This window comes from Camelina sativa, chromosome 3, assembly GCF_030686135.1.
Source record: "Camelina sativa cultivar CO46 ecotype springtype chromosome 3, ASM3068613v1".
In the NCBI taxonomy this organism is placed as follows: Eukaryota; Viridiplantae; Streptophyta; class Magnoliopsida; order Brassicales; family Brassicaceae; genus Camelina; species Camelina sativa.
Genome location: NC_141882.1, coordinates 23,505,635 through 23,525,768, shown reverse-complemented (window position 1 = coordinate 23,525,768; position 20,134 = coordinate 23,505,635). Strand labels below are relative to the sequence as shown.

Below are 20,134 nucleotides of genomic sequence, written 5' to 3'. Positions count from 1 at the left end.
TCGGTTATGTAGTTGCAATATCTAAAATGGTTGGAGCCGTGCTTCAATATATGAGTTATGGAAAAAACGAAACAACTAACACATGCCATATAGAGAACACCATTGAAAACAGAATCATCACCTTCATATGAGAAAGTGATTCAAGATGTATAGTTCAAACCGTTGGTTCTCCTAAGCATGGCCAAGACTTCAAAGCTTTATAAAGGATATCTTGTGGAGAAGTTGACAATGATTTAAACCAAATACTTTATTCTAAAGTCGTCAAGCTAACTAATCAATGTCCAATAATAATATTTACAGAGGCAAATTTTATCCGGTTTATCATGTTGTATTGGTATTTTAATTCCTCTCTTCTTACCTCGAAAGTCATCTTAATTTTGATACAAAACTTAAATTAAAAATAGACCAAAATTATTTATTTCTGCTGGTCCAAAACAGCAAAATAATGATAAATTGGGAAAAGTATATAATTAGCAGTGTACATTAAATTCTTTAATCATATATATATATATATATATATATATATTTTTGGAACAAAGAAACAAAGAATTAATATAATGCTGTATTTATTTTTCTTGTTAGGATATATATTAACTAGAATATGACTTTTATATAATGACCATTGACCTTTAAACAAACACAGACGCTTTTATATTCTTTGACCATATATCCCTTATAATCATCAGATCCCTCTCCTCTTTTTATCTGTTTGTGAAGAAGCTTTTGATTGTTTGTTGTCCAAGTAAGAAAGAGCGACAAAAGACATGAATTCAAGATTATCTCTTCTCTTGTTCTTGTTCTTGGTTATAGTTCCTTTATCAAGATCGTCCATCTTTAAAACCTTCTCTAGTATTACCTCTCCCAAGTCTCCTCTTTCCTCAATCGTCCTCCCTCTCTCCGGCAACGTCTCCCCTCTCGGGTAAGCACATCAAACGTTTTCTCTATCTTCTCGATCCACACCAAAAAAAAAACAATTTTTTGATTTTTTTTTTCGATTTTATTTTTGCTTTGTAGATACTACTCGGTCTTACTTCAAATAGGAAACCCTCCAAAGGCGTTTCAATTTGATATTGATACTGGTAGTGATCTCACTTGGGTTCAATGCAATGCTCCTTGCTCTGGCTGCACAGTGGTATGTACATTGTTTTGATCCATTCTGTTTTTTTTTTTTTTTTTTTTTCAAGATTAGACTTGATCCTTTCTTGATGATCTCTGTTTTGTTTGTTTTTTTTGTAGGGTCCTCCACTTCAGTACACGCCTAAGGCAAACACTGTCCCGTGTTCAGACCCGATATGTTCGGCTCTTCACTGGCCTAACAAGCCTCAATGCCCAAACCCGAAAGAACAATGTGATTATGAAGTTGAATATGCTGATCAAGGTTCATCAATGGGTGCACTTGTTACCGATCAGTTTCCTTTAACCACCCTAAATGGCGCAATCGTCCAACCTCGTTTAGCATTCGGGTGAGTGAGCTAGAAAACCAGACATGTGAATCTTTAGATGATGAAAAAATGTTGAATTCTTGAAAGGAGTCTGGTGTTTTTTTTTTTTTTTTTTTTTTTCAGGTGTGGTTATGATCAGAGTTTCCCTAGTGCACATCCTCCACCTGCAACTGCTGGAGTTTTGGGGCTTGGGAAAGGTAAAATCAGCGTCTTGTCACAGCTTGTCTCCGCGGGAGTAACGAGAAACGTGGTCGGACATTGCTTAAGCTCTAAAGGTGGAGGCTATTTGTTCTTTGGAGACAATCTTATTCCTTCCACTGGTGTGGCATGGACACCGTTATTGTCACCAGAGTATACTTCTTTGCATATTTGCATCGATCAGGTTTTTAAGATAGATTGATTATATTGTTGTTTCCTAGAACTAATTCATGTTCATCTATTTGTGTTCAGTAACCATTACACGACCGGATCAGCGGAGCTTCTTTTCAATGGAAAGCCAACAGGAATAAAAGGACTTAAACTCATTTTCGATACCGGAAGCTCATACACTTATTTCAACAGCAAAACATACCAAACAATAGTTAAGCTGGTACGTAACTGAACACACACTAACACTCAAGACACTATGTATGTCACATGATGCATCAATCTCTTTTACGCGTGGTTCAGATCGAAACTGATCTAAAAGGCACGCCGTTGAAAGATGCGAAAGAGGATAAGACCTTACCAATCTGCTGGAAAGGAGCTAAGCCTTTTAAATCTGTTATTGACGTCAAGACCTACTTCAAGACCTTAACAATCAACTTTACAAACGGCAGAAAAAACACTCAGCTTCAGATTCCACCTGAATCTTATCTCACAATTTCTGTAAGAATAAGACGCAAAAAACTCGTTTGCATACCACATAATCAGTCACTAATGATATTTTTATTTGTCTTGTTTAGAATACTGGGAACGTCTGCTTAGGACTACTAAATGGAAGTGAGGTTGGATTACAAGACTCCAACGTAATCGGAGGTATAAAGAAACAAACAACATTTAGCACTTCGCAATAGTAATGTTTCTAACTAAAAACTGATTATGATTTTGTTTTTGTCATGTTTTGAAGATATCTCAATGCAAGGGCTAATGATAATCTACGACAACGAGAAACAACAACTAGGATGGGTTACTGCAGATTGCAATAAGCTTCCTAGATCATAAGTCATAACATCACCATTAACTTATACATAAATCCTTACATATAAACAATTTAGGAACAATAATATTCAGGATTTACAGAAAAAGTTTTGGAGTAATTAGAAACACCGTACCATTTTAAATGATATTAAAATTAAAATGTCTGATTGGACCAGACAATATCAATTTCTAGACTTCTATTAGAAGAATCATCTTTATTGCTTTCATCACTCAGCTTAAAACTTCCACTGTAACTCCCTTCTGTCAATACTTTATCGATTGGGATCGTCACTCTTCCCATATTTTTCTGCAAAGATTTTACAAAAAAATCATAAACAACATTTGTGAAAGATCTGGTACCAAAAAAAAAAAACACACAAACAATGATGAATCTTTACGTACGTTTCGAAAGATGTTGTTAGATTTGCATACGATTTCAAGAATCTGTCCTCTTGGAGATACAGCAAAGTCCCATGTGAATGATTCTTTCCAAACCGGTGAGCTGCTTCGTTTCACAACCTGAACCAAAAGCCGGTTTAATGAAATCGAGTAGCCAAAAACAAGATTGGATTGCACTGAATTGATTAGAACCGAAATAAACGATGGTAAATCGAAATGGGATTTTAATTACAGCCAAAACAAGATTGAATTGCACCGAATAGCTTAGACACTCGGATTGAACCACTTTAAACCGCCATAATGGGATTGAATTGCACCGAATTGACCAGAACCAGACTAAACCAAGTTAAACCAAAATTACATTACCTTGGTTTTCTTGCTGGGACAATTATCGATGATTAATCTGCAAAACGCATTGGAACGTTTCAGGTTATCGCCGCGTTTGATCGCCACCGTGAGACTTCCCGGCAAAGAATTCAAGAGACTGTTACCTCTCTCGTGAAAGATCGACGGAGCCGGAGATTTCGATTTCATCATCAATTGCAAAACCGGTATCGCCTCCGCCGCTAAAACCGCCTGAGATTTCGCTATCTCCGTCGGCATTGTCGTCCACGACTGTCGCATCGTGTATATAGTATCCATCGCTGTAGCTCTCGCTTCTTGCTCGCCGGATTTTAAAGCTCCGATTAAGTGAGGGATGCAAGCGGTGGCTGCTTCCGACGAACGGAGTTTGGGAAACGTCGTGAGAATCGCGTTTAGTGTTCTTACTATTTCCACGTTTACCATCGCCGTCGTCCATAACTCTCTCTCCATCGCAGCTGCATCACAATCGGTGAGTGTTTGATTTCTCTAATCGCAATTTTGAATTCGGAAATCGGAAACTTACTTGTTAAAGATTTGATGATTTCACCGGAGACGTATTCTTGAAGTGTATGGTTTGAGAAGAGAGATTTGATCATTAGAGCTGCTTGTGTAGAAACTTGTGGGTTACAAGATCTAAGCATCTCTTGAACCAAACATACTCCACCAGCTTCAGCTATAGCTTTACGACTTGTTCTACTATGCATTGCAAAGTTTCCTAATGCACAAATCACAACCATTTGCATCTCGTTGCTTGGTTCATCCGCTATCAAACTGATTAATGCGCGACAAGCCAGAGGAGTATCAGTGGCTTTAGCTAATCCTTCGTGTTGAGATATGTCACCTAAAGCCATGGCTACAAGAAGCTTTGCGGATTCTGATGTTGTGTTTAAGTCTAATATGTACTCTGACAAGGGAGTTATTACAAACTGGCATATCTTTGTCTCTCTAACCTTTGGACTGCGTAGTATTAATTCGAGTAATCTTCCAGCGAGTTCTTCGCATTGGTGTGATCTTAGTAGATCTAGTAATGCGTCGAGTGCACCAGCTTCAACCATTTCCAAGACACTTAATGAGTCTTGGTTCTCACGGATGATCAATACGTCTACGGCTAAGATCACTATGCTCTCAGCTGTTGAGAACAACATTTTTGTCAGAACTGGTATAGTCACTGTAAAGTAGTAGTGTTCTGGATTGAATCTGAGGATGTTGCAGAGAATGAAAGCTGCTGATTCCCATAGATATACAGGAAGTTGAGGATCATCGTCGATAATAACCTTGGAGAGCTCTTGAATTCCTTCGGCATCAGCTACGTCCTTTGTCCATGTAAGTGACGATTTCTCTAAGCCCATCAACGCTATCTCTTGCAAGTTTCTTACTCTGATCCCTGCTAATTTCACAAGAGGAGCAACGAGATCCTTAGTCATTATCTCTTCTTGGAAACGTGGCGTTTTGAGTAGTGAGGTCAGTAGTTCTGCGGTTGCATTTTTGACCGTTAAAGATTCAGATTCAAGCAATGGTATCATAGGCGTAACAACAGCAGACGATGCAATATTTAATGATTCAAGAATCATTGGCTTTTCCAAGATGTTTGCAATAGCTTGTAAACCACTAAGCTGGCCTTGAAAATCCAAGTCCTGTCTATTCAAAATCAAGAGGAGCGGTTGTACCATTTTTATTGCATCTTGGCTTCTAGCTACAACACCAACATTCGTCAAAACTCTGAAAAGCTCTGCGATTACTGAACACAAAGAACATGGAGGAGATCTAGAGAGTTGACCAAGGCATTTCTTGATTACACCCATTTTAATAAGATCCATTTTACGCGGAGTGTTGTCTTTAGCCATTTTCACAAGACAAGAAATTGCAGCCTCACTGATCAGATAGTTTTCAGAAGCCACAAAGCCGTAAAAGAGGTTCACACAATCATGTTCTTCTGCGACCTCTGAGAATATTTTGCTATCCAAGAGTATGTCAAGTGCAAACATTCCAGCTTCTATAGCTGTGCTTGTTCCTGATCGGATTAGTGATATAAGAGGTGCCATGCAACCTACGGCGGATGAGTTTGTTCTCAAAACTTCACTGGTAAATAGAAAGCGACATACCCTCGCAGCACTTGTCTTTGATTCAAGTGATGAACTATCTGAACATAAAATTTTATAGATGTTCTCCAATGGGTTTCCTTCAAGACTAGTAAGAATATATGGGCTTGGACTAGTTCCCGTAGTTAGTTTCGCCAAAGCTGTAAGAGCAGCCACTTTCTCACTCTCCAATTTAGTATTCAACATTTCTAGAAGAGGGGAAAGTGTTTTCCATGCAAGTTCAGAATCTCTGACGTGTTCATGGCTAAAAAGTTCACAAAGCACCCTTGCAGCATTGTAACGGGTACTTCTAGAATCATGATGAAGAATTCCAATAAGCTGCTTCATGGAATTTATAGCTGTTTTGTGTCGTGTAATTTCTGGGTTGCGGAATAGTGATTCTAATAGTTGATAAACAATGATCTCAGTCGAATCTTGATGACTCAAAGAAAGATACCTCACTAAAGCATCTAGAGCTCCAGCTTCAGTGAGAAGTAATTTACTTGAATCGCCACACTCTGCAATACGACTTAGAAGCCGAACAACAACTGGAATAGCTCCAACTTTTTCTGCATTTGGCTTCAAGAGATTCACTAGCAAAAAAATACTTTCTTTCATAAATGAACCACGTCTTACTCTTTCATCTTCAAAGAGTGCCTCTAAAGTGGCTTCAAAAGGATTTTGTACCAGAGATAACTCTTCTGCTAAAGCACAAAAAGTCCTTGTGTCTGATTCTTCACACCCTACCAAGTTTATTGTAGTTTGTACTATATCTGAATCCATGATATCTGAAATGATCTTGTCATTCTTTTGACGAACTAGTGCTGCCAATACTTGTGCAGTAAAATATCCATCAATCATCTGATCAGATTGCATGAAAGGTGCTAGTGTTGGCAAAATATTTTCTGTTATAGGAGATGAGACAACGTTTGGTTCTTGAGACATAACAGCTAAGAATGACATGGCAATCCATTTTTCTTCGGAATCGGAGAAATTTTCCTGCAAAAATTAAAGATCACAACTCAACAACACCAAAACTTATAGGATTTGGAGAAAATAAAATAAAAAAATAAATAAAGAAAGCTAGTAAGTATACTTATCTACCTCTGTATTGTTGGACTTAATTTTTTGAAGCTTTTCTACAATAATGTCAAGTCCATTGGTTTCCATGACAACAAGTCTGTTTTTGGGATGAGAAGAGCAAATAATAGAAAGTAACCACATGGAGACGGTGCTTCCCAAGATAGTAACTGGATCAACCATTTTAGAGCCATCCATGGTTAAGCACATATGGCTTGTAATGCAAGATCTTGGTCTTTGAATTTCAATTCCATATGAAGAAGATTTAGAGTTCTCCTTTGACATATCAAGAAGAGTTTTTACTAAGTTTTTCAAATACCCTGATCGTCCAATTGTTTCCGCCCATAATTTCTTGTCGTTCTTTGCTGCACAAACAAGCAACATAGCCCCTCCAACTTTTATTTCAGGAATAGATGAGTTGATTATTCTATTGGCCAGTGAAGAAACTGATTTTGACTGTATCACCAAAAGTTGACCTAACAATAAAAACTGTGTCTTGCAGAAGCGAGACAAAATCTCTATTGCTTTATCTTGGACCAACGGATGACCTTCAGCCACACCGCGAACAAGAGAGTCTAAACATGAAGGAACTTCAGTGAATGTAGAAAATGGGTTATGGGACAAGTTAGCACCATATTTAGCTTTGGCTAGTAAAGAGAGTACTTCTAGAACATCGATAAAAGCGCTATTGTTCGTATCAGTTGTGTTTAAGAGATCAATGAGTTCGGAAACTGCAAACCGACACTGATCATTTCCTTTGAACACATCACTGACCTGAAAATGCTTTAGTAATTGATGAAGAGCATGTGAAGCATTCCTTTTACCTTGTAGTGTTCCCTCTCTCAGTACTCTCGTCAAAGCAGAAACAACATCATCATTTAATGCTTCAGCTGCAACATTTGGGTCTGAAAGAAGGTTGGCAAGAGTGGACATGGGATTCTCTGTTGACTCGATAGGGTTTGTTTTTGCTGACTTTATCAATGGTTTGATCACTTCGACTTCTGGACCAGATAACTTCTTTTGGCCAGTACTCTTTTTCTTTGCTGGATTAGATAGAGAGCCTAAGGCATGAGCTAACTGTGTTGCAACAGCATGAGTGTTTCCACTTAAAAGTTTGGTGCAGGGATTGTCATTCTCATCAAATCCAAGACCACCACAAAGGTCTTTTCTTGAATTGAATAAATCAGCCAGTACAGAAGTTGCATTCTCTTTCATCTTGTCGTTTGATGAGGCAAGTCTCTGGACAAGTGACCTCAATCCATTATTCGCTGCAGAACCCTTGGTGACAAATTCCTCCAAAGTAGCCGATGCAAGAACATGGCCTAGGACTCTTACCAAATGAGCCTTTGATTTAGGAACATCTCCAAGAAACAAAGCTTGTACTTGCTCGGTAACAATTGGATCAGCTGTTTTAATCAGTTTCATAAGGGTATTTGCTGACCACTCTTGGGATTTTGGTCCACCGTTCTTTAAAAGCCCCAAAAGTGCAGGAACAGCTCCTGCTTCCTCAAGACAGAGACGGATCTCTTCACTGTGACAACATAGGTTCCAAATGACACGAACTGCATCATCCTTTGCCTTGTGAGATACACTAGTCTCTAGTATCTGAAATAATGGAGGAATCCCACCTGCAGAAGTAACAGCCCATCTACTTTCTTCGACCTTGTCAGTCAAGATCGCTAAGAATTCAACTGACAGTTCTTGCTGTTGTTCGCTTGACAATCCAAGATATGGTATGAGGATTTGTATCCCTTCTCTCTTCCCAATAGCATCCCAAACATTCCCATATTTGCATAAACTTGACAAACAAGTTATCATCCGTTCACGTGGACCAGCTATAGACAAGATTGTAAGATTGACTAGAACCCTCTTAGCCTCCATATTGTTGAGTTTTTCTGATAGATTAGTGTTACCATATAGACTTGCCATAGCCTCCAAGATACGTTCTTGGATCAACTGAGTATCTCGTGGCTTTAGTAGTTTCACTAGTATTCCTTCTGTTAGTGTTGGATCAAAATCATCACCACAACTTAGCTGAAACTTCCTTAGAGCATAAGCAAGAGCTCCAAGAATATCAGCGATGGGCTCAGTGAGGCGCGGAGACAAAGATAGCCCTCCAAGATACACTATCAAACCAGACATTCCTCCGCATAAGTTTGCTAAAGCTTTTATCCCATGACTTTGTAAGATGCATTCGTTTTCTTCATCCACTGACTCTTTAGATGAAATTACAACTGCACCAATCAAAAGGTGTATCCCATCCAAATCTCTTGCCACATTTTTTGCTTCTTCGGACTTTGATGTAATGGCTTCTAGAGCATTTGCTACATTGGCACGTACGACAACACTGTTTTCCTCACCTAGAAGTTGAACAAGAACTTGCACAGAACCTGACTCTACTATTTTTGAGATGCTACTAGTGAAAATCCTAATAATACGAGCTAAGAGAGAAGCTGCATTTGATTGAGATATCGGGTTACTAGACTGAAGAAGGCTATGGATGATATCAACTCCACCATCTTCAAGTTTTAATGCCCAAAAACCATCTTTGTCGCCACAAAGATTTCTCAAAGCTCCAACCAAAAACCCTTCAACTATCGTGTCTTGTTTTTTCTTTGCCTTTAATAAATCCCACAAAGTTGGTACTACACCTTCCGTGACAAATATCTTATTACCTACATTATCATCTTCCATTCCACACAAGGAAACTTCACATATAGCCTCGGCCGCAGCTCTTCTTGCATCCACAGAGTCAGATTTCAAAAGTGACAGCAGCGGCGGGATGCATCCGCCTATCAATACCTTAGAACGAACATTTTTGTCTTTGCATAGAACGGTTAGGACCGAAGCGGAATTGAGTTTTGCCAAGAGGGTTCCATTCCTGAGAAGTGATATGAAGGCAGGCATGGCATTCACGTTCTGGCTAATGATCTTTCTACATTCTTTTTTACCTTTGGCTAGACCGAGAATTCGAGCGGTGCTGAGCTCTTTTTCTTGCGTTGATGATTTCTTGGCATGAAGCTGTTCGATGAGACGTGTGATTGTGACAGCTGGTTTCTCATGATCATTATCTATCTCCAGACTCATTGTTTTATTGGTTTCCCTGCACCCAAAAAAGCCCTCAATGAGAAAGCTAGGCAAATTTATTAACGTAAATATAGTGGAAACAGATCAATTCCTTAGCCGAGGAGAAGACACGGAAGGAGTCTCTTGCTGATTTGTTGAGGAGGGAGGCTTTGCCATCTTCTCTTATCTCTGAATAAAAGAAAAATTTAATTGATAACATACAAATCATACTAAATATAGAATCTCTTGGTGTTTTTTTTTTATTATTAATAATAATGATCTATTGAAATATATATATTTCTTCCTAATAAGACGTCTACGCATCAAATTGGTGATCTGAAACCTCACATTGTAACAAATGGTTAGGCATTTTCTACGAAACACATTTGAACGTAAGAGTTCCAAGATTTAACTCTTATCGAAGAAAATCCAAAGAAAAGAAATGCATAATTAATTTATAAATTTACCTTTTATCCCAAAACGTTGTTCTACAACTCCATCCTCCTAATATTCAAAGGTTGCAATTAGTATGTGTGACGATGGGTTGTGATCAACGTTTCTTAATAACTATTTATACCTCTCACTTTTTGTCTCGGACAAGAGTCGCCGGATAGTTTGTTCGACAAACAAACAAAAAAAAAATATTTTGTTTTATTTTTTGTTTTAAAGGTTTGACAGAGAAGAGGGAGAAATCAAGAAATCCCAAACCATAACTATTTACGCAAATGTTAAAAAAGAAAAAAAGAAAAAACCTTTTGATGCAACTTCCTAAATTTTCTCTTTCTTTCACATTTTCTTATCCTATTTTTCTTTATCGCATACCTGATTTACACCACTAGGTGACGTATGCAAAAATATTTTTGAGTATATTACAACTTTTAGTTTGTTTATTTAAAAAAACCTAGCTTTTTTTTGTTTTGTGCCAAAAAAAAAACCTAGCTAACATAGAAAATAATGATATTTCTAAACCTCGAAACTTCTCTAAATATTTATGTGAATTTTAACACAGATGGTGATAATTTATAACCTTAAAATTACTCTGATGTGTATTACAAAAAGGATCTCATTTTTTAGGAAATTATTAAAGGTTGTTATTTAATTCCAGTTACATATCAGAATTTGTAGCTATTGTATAAAGATTTTTTTTTAAGTTGAATTTGACAACAATGAAAAAAAAACTTCATCTAGAAAAGAATGAATGTAGGCATGGCCAAAACTAAACCATGACCGTATTGTAGACTTTAACCCGATCATATCTAACCGTAATCGAATTTTAAGCGTATAAACATCAACATTATGTGGTTGGTTATCCAATTCTAGGGTGAACAGTTTACAAATATTTACATTAGTGTGTTTAATAAATATGTTTGGAGGTAGACATGATGAGTAAGAAGTCCATAGTCTAATATAATATCAAAATCCGATATGTGTATAAACCCAATCCACAGTTGGTGTAATTCAATAGTTGGCGGTCGATCTATGCCTGAACATACCAAAATAAATGGCTAGAGGAGCCATCATCTCGATTGAGCATTTTAGAGATAATAAATTAACAATATATCACATTTGAATTTGAATAAGATCTTAAGTAGTGTATATAAGAGAGAGAGCATAGTCGTCATAGCAGTGAGAAGATTCATAGCAGAAGTCCTGTTATGGTGAAAGCAAAAGATAAACAGAGATGAATGTGACAATGAGGACAAGGCATATTAGTATGATGGTAGAAGACAAGAGTTCAGAGAACTAGAGAGAATTTACAATGATAGGTTGAGTGAGGAGAAGAAACTCACAAAGAGAAATGAAAGAGACCATAAAGGACGATGAAGATGGAAGAAAAATACACCGCCTAGATATGAAAGATGGGAAATTACATGGGGTGGAGAATAGAGACCCAGTGAAAATAAAAGAGAGGTGAAAGTATACAAATTTTTGCAAATATCTCCTTTTCGTTTGTATCCAAATTAAGTGAAACAAGTCTAAAATGAAAAATGATGAATTTTGGTATAAAAATATTTAAATAAAATTTCATATTTTATGAAATAATTGATCTCAAATTATCATTTTGGATAAAATATAATTAAAATTTCAGCATTCAATAAAAATAAAAAACATATTTTAATCTAAATATTATTATATAATTAAAAAATCATCCACTCACTATCTGCCACATGGCGAGCAAGACCCACATTTATGCGTTTCAACGCTGTTGTCTCCACCCCATCTTATTTATTTTTTTCAACACCCCATTGTAGTTATTCAACAATTGAATAATTTACTCAACAGTTGAATAATTACCCCATTGTAGTACTAGTAGAACATTCAATGAACTTCATTTATTGATTTTGCCAAAATGTGAGTATACGTCTTCATCTCATTATAGCGGGATGATTCCAAGTGGCTGTTTTTGATGGGATTGAATCTTTTATACTCCCTCTGTTTCAAAATATAGGATGTTTTAGTGAGAACACGCATATTAAGAAATAGTTACTTTTAAAAAGTTTAACCAATATAAACAAATCTGCATAATATATAATATAAATGTAATCTAAAAGTTGCATAGAAAATTGGAAACATCCTATATTATGAAACAAAAATACTTCTCTTAACATCTTATATTATAAAATGGAGGGAGTATATTGCAGGTGCCAAATAAGATTATCGAAATTTCAGATTCTGAGAAGATGGTATATATCAAAGATTAAAGATACAACAAACATGTTTGGCATTCTCTTTCTCTGGAGAAAGCTTATTTGGTATATTACTGAACTTGCAATAAATCTTACAAATTTGAACTATTAAATTAGATCAACGGTGTTTGTTATATGTAAACTAGTTTATTTGTAGTCTAATGTTTGAGATAGCTCTCTCTATGAATATACAACATTTAATATAATTTTTGAAAATCACCAGGTCTTTATGGTAATCGTGTTATGCTTAGTGTTTTTTTTTCCTCCACATATACGAAGTTCTTGGAATATTTATCCAAAATACAATAATTAAAAATGATAATTCAAAAAAAAAAAAATGAGAATTTAATCATATACAAAATCAAATAGTAAAAAAACTTAACCAAATAATTTTAGAATAATTATTCAAAATATAATAATTAAAAATTACTCCTACGATGTACCACAAATTTAAACCTAATTACAAAGTAAACCACATATCTAATAAGAGAAACTACAAATTAAGAAGCCTTCGCTCTCGCCTCGAATCTAATATTTTTGATGTTGTGGCCATCGGGTGATGGAGATGGATCGAACTTGTTGGTCGTCGTGGTTATTTAAAAGCTGAATTGATAATACCAACTAATTCTGATTAATTCTAGTTAGCCAAACAGTAACCAACCATAATATATCATAATCAAATCTTGTATTTATAAGAATCTCTCATATATCACGTTTTGTAACACAACATATATGTTCACTTTGATTATTATTTTTCTTTTCGTGGCCAAAATAATTTGAAAACAAAAGAAAAATAGCTCCTGATTTCAATGTATGATTTTTACCTTTTTATGGTTTATGTCTCCGACCTGTTTTTTTATTAAAAAAAAAGTCCAAAGGTGACCGTTTGAAATTCGAATTTTAAAAAAAATTTTAATCTTTTTCCTCAGCCGTTTGAAATTCGAATTCAAAAGTAAACCAAACCGAAGTCTCGTTTTTGACTGTCACACAATCTCTCCCTATAAAAAAAAAGCTAAACGCCACGAGCACCATTTTACTCTTACGTGTCAAAATATAACAGGGCAGTGACGTATCTTAAAATAACAGACATAAACCTTTAAAACTTGTGCACGCTCCGAGACAAATCTAAACTTCAAAATCAACGGTGAGGACCGTTTCTTCAAAAAAAAATTCAAAAAGCCTTCTTTGGGTCTTTTAAAGCCTCTTCTTCGTTCTCTCTTCTTCACTTGGCCATTAAAACGTTTCCTTCCTTATTCGAAGATTCTCAAAGAGAGAGAGAGAGATTTTTTTTTTTTTCTTCTACACAAAAAAAAAAAAAAAAAAAAATGTCAAACGTTCATCAGAATCGACGATCTTCGTTGTTCGCATCGTCGACGAAATCTTCAATGGCGAAACGTCGAGCACCACCATCATCATCTTCTTCATCTGAGAATTCAGTGAAACCTGTGATGACGAAGAAACGAGCACCGTTGAGTAACATCACTAATAAAAAAAACTCCTCCCGATTCCCTAATTCATCTTCTGATTCGGTTAGTTCCTTCACTAAATCTTTGGTTTGATTTTGAAGAATCGTTTACTGTGTAATGTGTTACGGATTCAATTTGGCTTCAATGTTGTCTGATTCGAAGATTCATTAGTTGATTGAATCATTGAGATTGTTTACTGAATTCAATTTCGTTGCATAGGTACATTGTTCGAACAAGTCTGCGAAATTGAAATTGGCACCAACAACACAACCTCTTTGTGTAAATGCGAGTGTGAAGCCAAGCAAAGTTGCTTATGAGCAAAGCCATTGTGGTGTTAAAGTATCTTCTTCTTCGTCTTCATCACCTAGCAAATCTGATGATGGATCTGTTTCAATCGAAGATACGATGTCGTTATGTGATTCATACAAGAGTCCTCAAGTTGAGTATATTGATAACAAACAAGTCTCTGCTGTTGTTTCTATTGAGAGGAAAGCATTGAGTAATCTTTACATATCTCCAAGTTCTGAGACTTTGGGTATGTAAAATGTAATGATTGATTCCCTTTGTTTATTAAATTTTGTTCTTTATATTTTTGATTTTGATTTTTGAACCTTTGCAGGTAACTATTGCAGTAGAGATGTGTTGTCTGATATGAAACTGGACAAGAGTCAGATTGTTGACATTGATAGTAACAATGAGGATCCACTGTTGTGTGCAACGTTTGCTCGTGACATTTATAAGCATCTTCGTGCATCTGAGGTGATTACTTGAACCACACAATGTGATAATTTTGGACTTGTGTGTTGCTGTATGGTTTCTGAATCTTTAGGTTTTTTTCCTTTTCTATATGGTTTTTAGGCTAAGAAGCGACCTGCGGTTGATTTCATGGAGAAAGTTCAGAAAGATGTGAATTCCAGTATGCGTGGTATCCTAGTTGATTGGCTTGTTGAGGTGAATTATTTAGTTCGTAACTGTTTTGAAAATGTGATGGATTTGGTCACTCTTTCTGATGTTTTAATTTTTGTGGGGTTTCTTGTAGGTGTCAGAAGAGTATAGACTTGTACCTGAGACGTTGTATTTGACAGTGAACTACATAGATAGGTATCTGTCAGGGAATGTGATTTGTAGGCAGAAGCTTCAGTTGCTTGGTGTGGCTTGTATGATGATTGCAGCAAAATATGAAGAGATCTGTGCACCACAAGTTGAGGAGTTCTGTTACATCACTGACAATACATATCTCAAGGATGAGGTTTGTTTGTGTTTTTTTTTCTTTTTCAAACGAATTTGATAAGTGAGGTCAAGGTTTTTCACTAATAAGAAGATACTGATTTTGATTGTGTTTCTTTTTGGCTTTGCAGGTTCTTGATATGGAATCTGATGTTCTGAATTACTTGAATTTTGAAATGACAGCACCAACAACCAAATGCTTTTTAAGGTTAGTAAGATGATTGCATTTATGAAACAGATCATACAATTGTGTACTAACACCAAACTTGATATTCAGACGCTTTGTTCGAGCTGCTCATGGTGTTCATGAAACTCCATCGATGCAACTAGAATGTATGGCCAGCTACATTGCGGAATTATCGCTTCTGGAGTACACAATGCTCTCTCATTCCCCTTCACTCGTTGCTGCCTCTTCCATTTTCTTGGCCAAGTACATTCTAGAGCCAACAATAAGACCATGGGTATGATTTTTAAACAGACTTTAAAACTCTATTTTTTTACTCTTTAAAAGGATCATGTTAGTAAAATGAGTTTGTTGTTGTTTCTTGGTTGGATCAGAATCCGACATTGCAACACTATACGCAATATAAAGCCTTGGAGTTGAGAGGATGTGTGAAAGATCTTCAACGATTGTGTATTACTGCTCACGGCTCTACTCTACCTGCTGTGAGAGAGAAGTACAGCCAACACAAAGTAAGTTTGATTGATAAGAAGAATCAAGAAATGATGGCTGCTTAGTGGTTTTTATGTCTAATAACGATTGTGGTTTTTTTTTTTTTTTTTTGCAGTACAAGTTTGTGGCAAAGAAGTTCTGTCCATCCGTAATCCCACAAGAGTTCTTCAACAACAGCTAAATCCTCACAAGTTTAAACTTTATTTCCAATGTTGCGTTGGATAGTTTGTATATGATTTTTGCTGTTGTTGGGCCTTTCATAAAATTAGATGTCTACGATCTCACTTCACTCGACTAATGTTCTTATGCTGATTAGTTGTTATTATCTTGCTCTCTATAAAGTGAAGGATGATAGCTGCTTACTTAAGATGAGAAATAAAATAGTTGATAAATTCTATGAGTTGGGTAAAAAGTGGGAACGTTAATGACTTATCAAATGCAAATTTAAACTTGAAATGCATTTTTCTTCGATATATTTTATGATTAATCAATGAATTAGCACAATTGTGGTTCATAATTAGGTAAGTGCAACTATGTAGACAAAAAATGTGTTTTTTAAGATTTATAAAAAACGTGTTGACAAAAAAAAATCACCATTATTCATTTTTTGTAGACTTATTAGAAGTTGAAGACTTAGCATTATTTTTTTTCTTGTAGACGAACGTGTTGACAAATCAATAAACTTTTTTGGTTCCAAATTCTATTTTCAAATAGATTAGTATATTGATGAATTTATATAATCTGAACTTTGTTAATTTATACTTTTAGTAATTAAAAGGTTGTAATTTTCCAAAATACTGAATAAACATTGTCTGTCATATTCAACAACTAGAACACAAATATTTTAACATTGACATTGACATCCGAGGAAATTTCTTGGCTTAGGGTCTCTTAATATTTTAACTATTCCATAAGATATTCTATGCTTTATTAAGTAGTGAGATTTTTTAAATAAGTTGAAATATCCTTTAGAACGATAAATTTGCTTACTTCAAATATATAAATCTATAGTTTTGTATAATACATTTATAGATGTAATGAAATGAAACTTTTTAGTTGACAAACTAATGTTCTTCATTTAATAATTTCATTAGTCGTTTAAAAGAAAATTATTATGATACATACTATAAATCATATATATAAAAGTAAGGTTTCACTCTCTCTTTATTGATCCACTTGGCAATGCAATTTTTAACAAAAAAAAAATAATTCTATTAAAACACAAATTAAAAAAAAAAATCACATTTAACTCACATAATATGATAAAACTGAAATCATATAAATTCTCCCTATAAATTATGCATTAACTTTATTTTTCCACTAAGTTGTATTAATCAATTATATTTAAACAAAACAATAAATTAGAATTGTAACTCTCATTTTTTTAAATGTAATTTTTCATCACTTCTCTTCCTATAAATACTCATTATCTTATTATGTTAGTCTCTCACTCTTTCATTCTCTCATCTTCCTCCACTATATCTCAAATCTCTTTTTTTTTTTTTTTTTTTTTTTTTGTGTGTTTTTTTTTGTTATTGTTGTTGTATGGGTTGAAAAAAATCAAATCAAATATCATTGTAAAAGCTTAGTTTTAGAGTTTGTATGATATGTATATCTTATATTGTTTTTTTTAATGTTTTAAAAGGTTTATCTCCATTGTCTATTTTATATTAACATCTTATAAGTCATAATTTTCATACTTTCTTACAATATTCACCACACAATAAAATCCATATCTAATTATCTATTATGTCTCTGGTTCTCTCACATATTCATGTATCATTTTTAATAATTTATAAAGATCAATATAATATTTAAAGATCAATATAATTATCCATTTATAAAGTCTATTTTGTTTTTTAAAGTCTATCAACTCTATTTATAAAGTCATTATTGTTTTGAGATCCAATAGATAAATCTGCAAATATCAATATAATATTTATTTTATTTATGATTTGAGGTTCTTGAAAATAAAAAGAACATAATAAAAAATTGGTCTTTGTGTTTTAATCAAAAATGAAAAATGATCCTAAAAAGAAATCATATTTAACTGGAAGTGAAATATAAAAAAAATAATATAATTTTAAAAATAACATTTAACTAAATTCTCTCAAGATGAAATCATTAGTATGAAATCTAGCACTATAAATTAAAATGATGAGTGAAAAACAAAAACAAAAACCAAAAAGATATAAGTTATCCTTGGGGTTTTAAAAAATTTTTGAGATTGAAGTTCATATAATTTTATAAGAAAACTAATTTAGTTTGTCACTTCAAAAGTAATATTTTTTATTTTGAAATATTATGTGTGACTGTTGAGTTTATATCAACAAACAACCAAATCATGTGAATTTTGATTGGGTCACTTGGTATTCCTTTTAGTTTAAGTTATAACAAATCAAAATATTTATTTATAATTAACACACTTTTAAAGGCATGTAACTCCATTTAACTCTACATTTAACTCAAATGTAACTCCAATCCAATAATTCTACATTAATCCATTCTTCCTACTAACTTATTTCTCTTTCAAAAGAAAATGTTTTTGGTTAAATTTTAATATTTTTTAATTATTTTGGTTAACTATAGTCATCTATATATATATACATATATATATTGCTTTAAACTTTGAAATGAGAAATATTTTATACACAATAATTTTATATGTAGTTACTAAATTTTACAATGGCATTAAGAAAAACTCATTAAATCAGCTATTAACCACTACAAAACATGATAAACATAGATTCACTCATATTAGGAATTTTTTTAAAGTATATATATATATATAAATATATATATATCAATTTGTGTAATAATTCTTTTTTAGCATGTGTTAATTTCGGTATAATAAATAACCATACCAAAAAATGTTGATACAAGTGTAGGGTTTAACTTGCACATTATTTCTATAAGAAATTTAAGATTCATATTTTAGTAGAAAAAACAAAAATCATTCTTTAATTTTATTGTTAATAAAAAATTAAAGAAAAATATTTTATTTTTTAAAATTTTCAGAAATATGCATGCAACCAAGCATTCGGTGAATTAATACCTAGTATTTATAAATACTTAGCCACGTTACTTTTCTTACCAGTATACTATATATATATGGTATACGTATATATATATATATATATGTTTGTGTATATTGTAAATTATTAAAAATTAATAGCACGTGGTGATCAATGAGAATGAGATTGACCGAGACCGTATTCTATTGTGGACCAAATTTGTTGGGTGGAATGGAATTTGGAACTGATTCTAGTTGGATTTTATACTTATATGTCTTTAACTCTGAATCCTCCTTATCGGATAGGATTTTTTTGGAATGTATTTTGGTTTTGTTTTTATAACATCCAACTAGTTTTTGGTGTTACTACCTTAGACACTCTTTGGTGTTAGCATATGTATTAGATATTTCATACTAATAAACATTATTAGGTGCAGCCTACGAATAGACTATAGGAAAAATCGATTCCTCGCTTAAACTATCCAACCGGATGACACTTTCACCAAATAAAAACCACTAGTCCACCATCATATAATTATATACTTATATTATTATTATTCTCTAAAAATACAAAAGCTCTCATCCAATGATTAGTTACTGCTGTTTATATCAAGTGGTTCAAATACTCACCGCCATATATAACGTCCATACCAAATACTAATATATATACTTTTTTACAATTTATTATTATTTTTATAAAGGCTTTGACAATGAAGGTTATTGGGAATATAGAATAAGGTTCAACAACTAGTTGTGTGATTCATGTGTAATATTGGTGGTGTCATTGAATTCCACAGTCCCAATCATAGGAGATACATTCATCAAAAATTTCGTCCATAACCACGATTCGATAACTTTCTCACCCAATCATAGAATTATAAGAGTATATAAATAATTCTTCGTTCACATCTAAATTAATTCGTGCAATTTTGCAGTCGGGAAAAAAACCCGAAAAATACGCCATCTACTTTTTTTGGCTGTTTAATTCCTCTAGTTATTAAATTTCTCAAAAAATACCTGGTTTAATTTCCGTTGTCTTTAAAACCTTCATTTTATTAATAACGATAGATCCATACTTACGACATAACGACTGTTAACTCTAATGACGGAAATGTTTACAAGAGTTAAACTATAACCCCACGTGATTAATTAGAGGGAGTTAAAAACACTATTGCCCTCTTCTTTTTCTCCCAAATTGATTTTGAGTTGTTTTACAACCCTAAAAAATTCAGAAAATCAAAATTGGTTTGAGAGAATTGGTGTAATGATAACGAGTTTGCGAACTGGTTATAGCGATACCACTCCACGAAAGTATTCGGACTCGATAATATCTCATCGATTTTCTAATAAAAACTATATTTAAACATCTCAAATACTTTTATGAGATGTCTATTTATTGTTTTAATAATATCTGAACATCGCCATATATTTAATTTAACCGCTTTGTTTACTTCTTGCACA

General features: G+C 33.8%; 3 protein-coding genes across 5 annotated transcripts; 2 read left to right on the top strand and 1 right to left on the bottom strand.

The window, feature by feature from the left end:
* The first annotated feature begins 671 nt into the window (after window positions 1-671).
* On the top strand, window positions 672-2,681 carry LOC109130643 (aspartic proteinase Asp1-like). The gene is made up of 8 exons (XM_087506687.1): window positions 672-919; window positions 1,015-1,132; window positions 1,237-1,463; window positions 1,566-1,793; window positions 1,893-2,031; window positions 2,112-2,309; window positions 2,387-2,459; window positions 2,551-2,681. The coding sequence occupies exons 1-8, from the start codon at window positions 765-767 to the stop codon at window positions 2,643-2,645; spliced, it is 1,233 nt and encodes a 410-aa protein (XP_087362813.1). The 5' UTR covers window positions 672-764; the 3' UTR covers window positions 2,646-2,681.
* On the bottom strand, window positions 2,645-10,309 carry LOC104779129 (protein CELLULOSE SYNTHASE INTERACTIVE 2-like). 3 transcript variants are annotated; one of them, XM_087506686.1, is made up of 8 exons: window positions 10,185-10,309; window positions 10,075-10,111; window positions 9,714-9,796; window positions 6,566-9,638; window positions 3,907-6,460; window positions 3,387-3,838; window positions 3,024-3,140; window positions 2,645-2,928 (listed from the first exon to the last, which is right to left on the bottom strand). In XM_087506686.1, the coding sequence occupies exons 3-8, from the start codon at window positions 9,782-9,784 to the stop codon at window positions 2,776-2,778; spliced, it is 6,420 nt and encodes a 2,139-aa protein (XP_087362812.1). In that variant the 5' UTR covers window positions 9,785-9,796; window positions 10,075-10,111; window positions 10,185-10,309; the 3' UTR covers window positions 2,645-2,775. The 3 variants fall into 3 exon arrangements, 2 of the variants coding, with proteins under 2 accessions (XP_087362812.1, XP_087362811.1); XR_015594370.1 differs by lacking the exons at window positions 9,714-9,796; window positions 10,075-10,111; window positions 10,185-10,309 and having other exon boundaries at window positions 3,387-3,423; window positions 3,512-3,838; window positions 6,566-9,640; XM_087506685.1 differs by lacking the exons at window positions 9,714-9,796; window positions 10,075-10,111; window positions 10,185-10,309 and having other exon boundaries at window positions 6,566-9,640.
* A 3,026-nt stretch (window positions 10,310-13,335) lies between these two features.
* On the top strand, window positions 13,336-16,052 carry LOC104777558 (cyclin-A1-1). Its single transcript, XM_010501832.3, has 9 exons — window positions 13,336-13,823; window positions 13,980-14,295; window positions 14,380-14,519; window positions 14,619-14,711; window positions 14,800-15,009; window positions 15,119-15,195; window positions 15,265-15,448; window positions 15,546-15,680; window positions 15,776-16,052. Exons 1-9 carry the CDS (start codon window positions 13,620-13,622, stop codon window positions 15,839-15,841), a joined length of 1,425 nt encoding a protein of 474 aa, XP_010500134.1. The 5' UTR covers window positions 13,336-13,619; the 3' UTR covers window positions 15,842-16,052.
* Window positions 16,053-20,134: the final 4,082 nt, after the last annotated feature.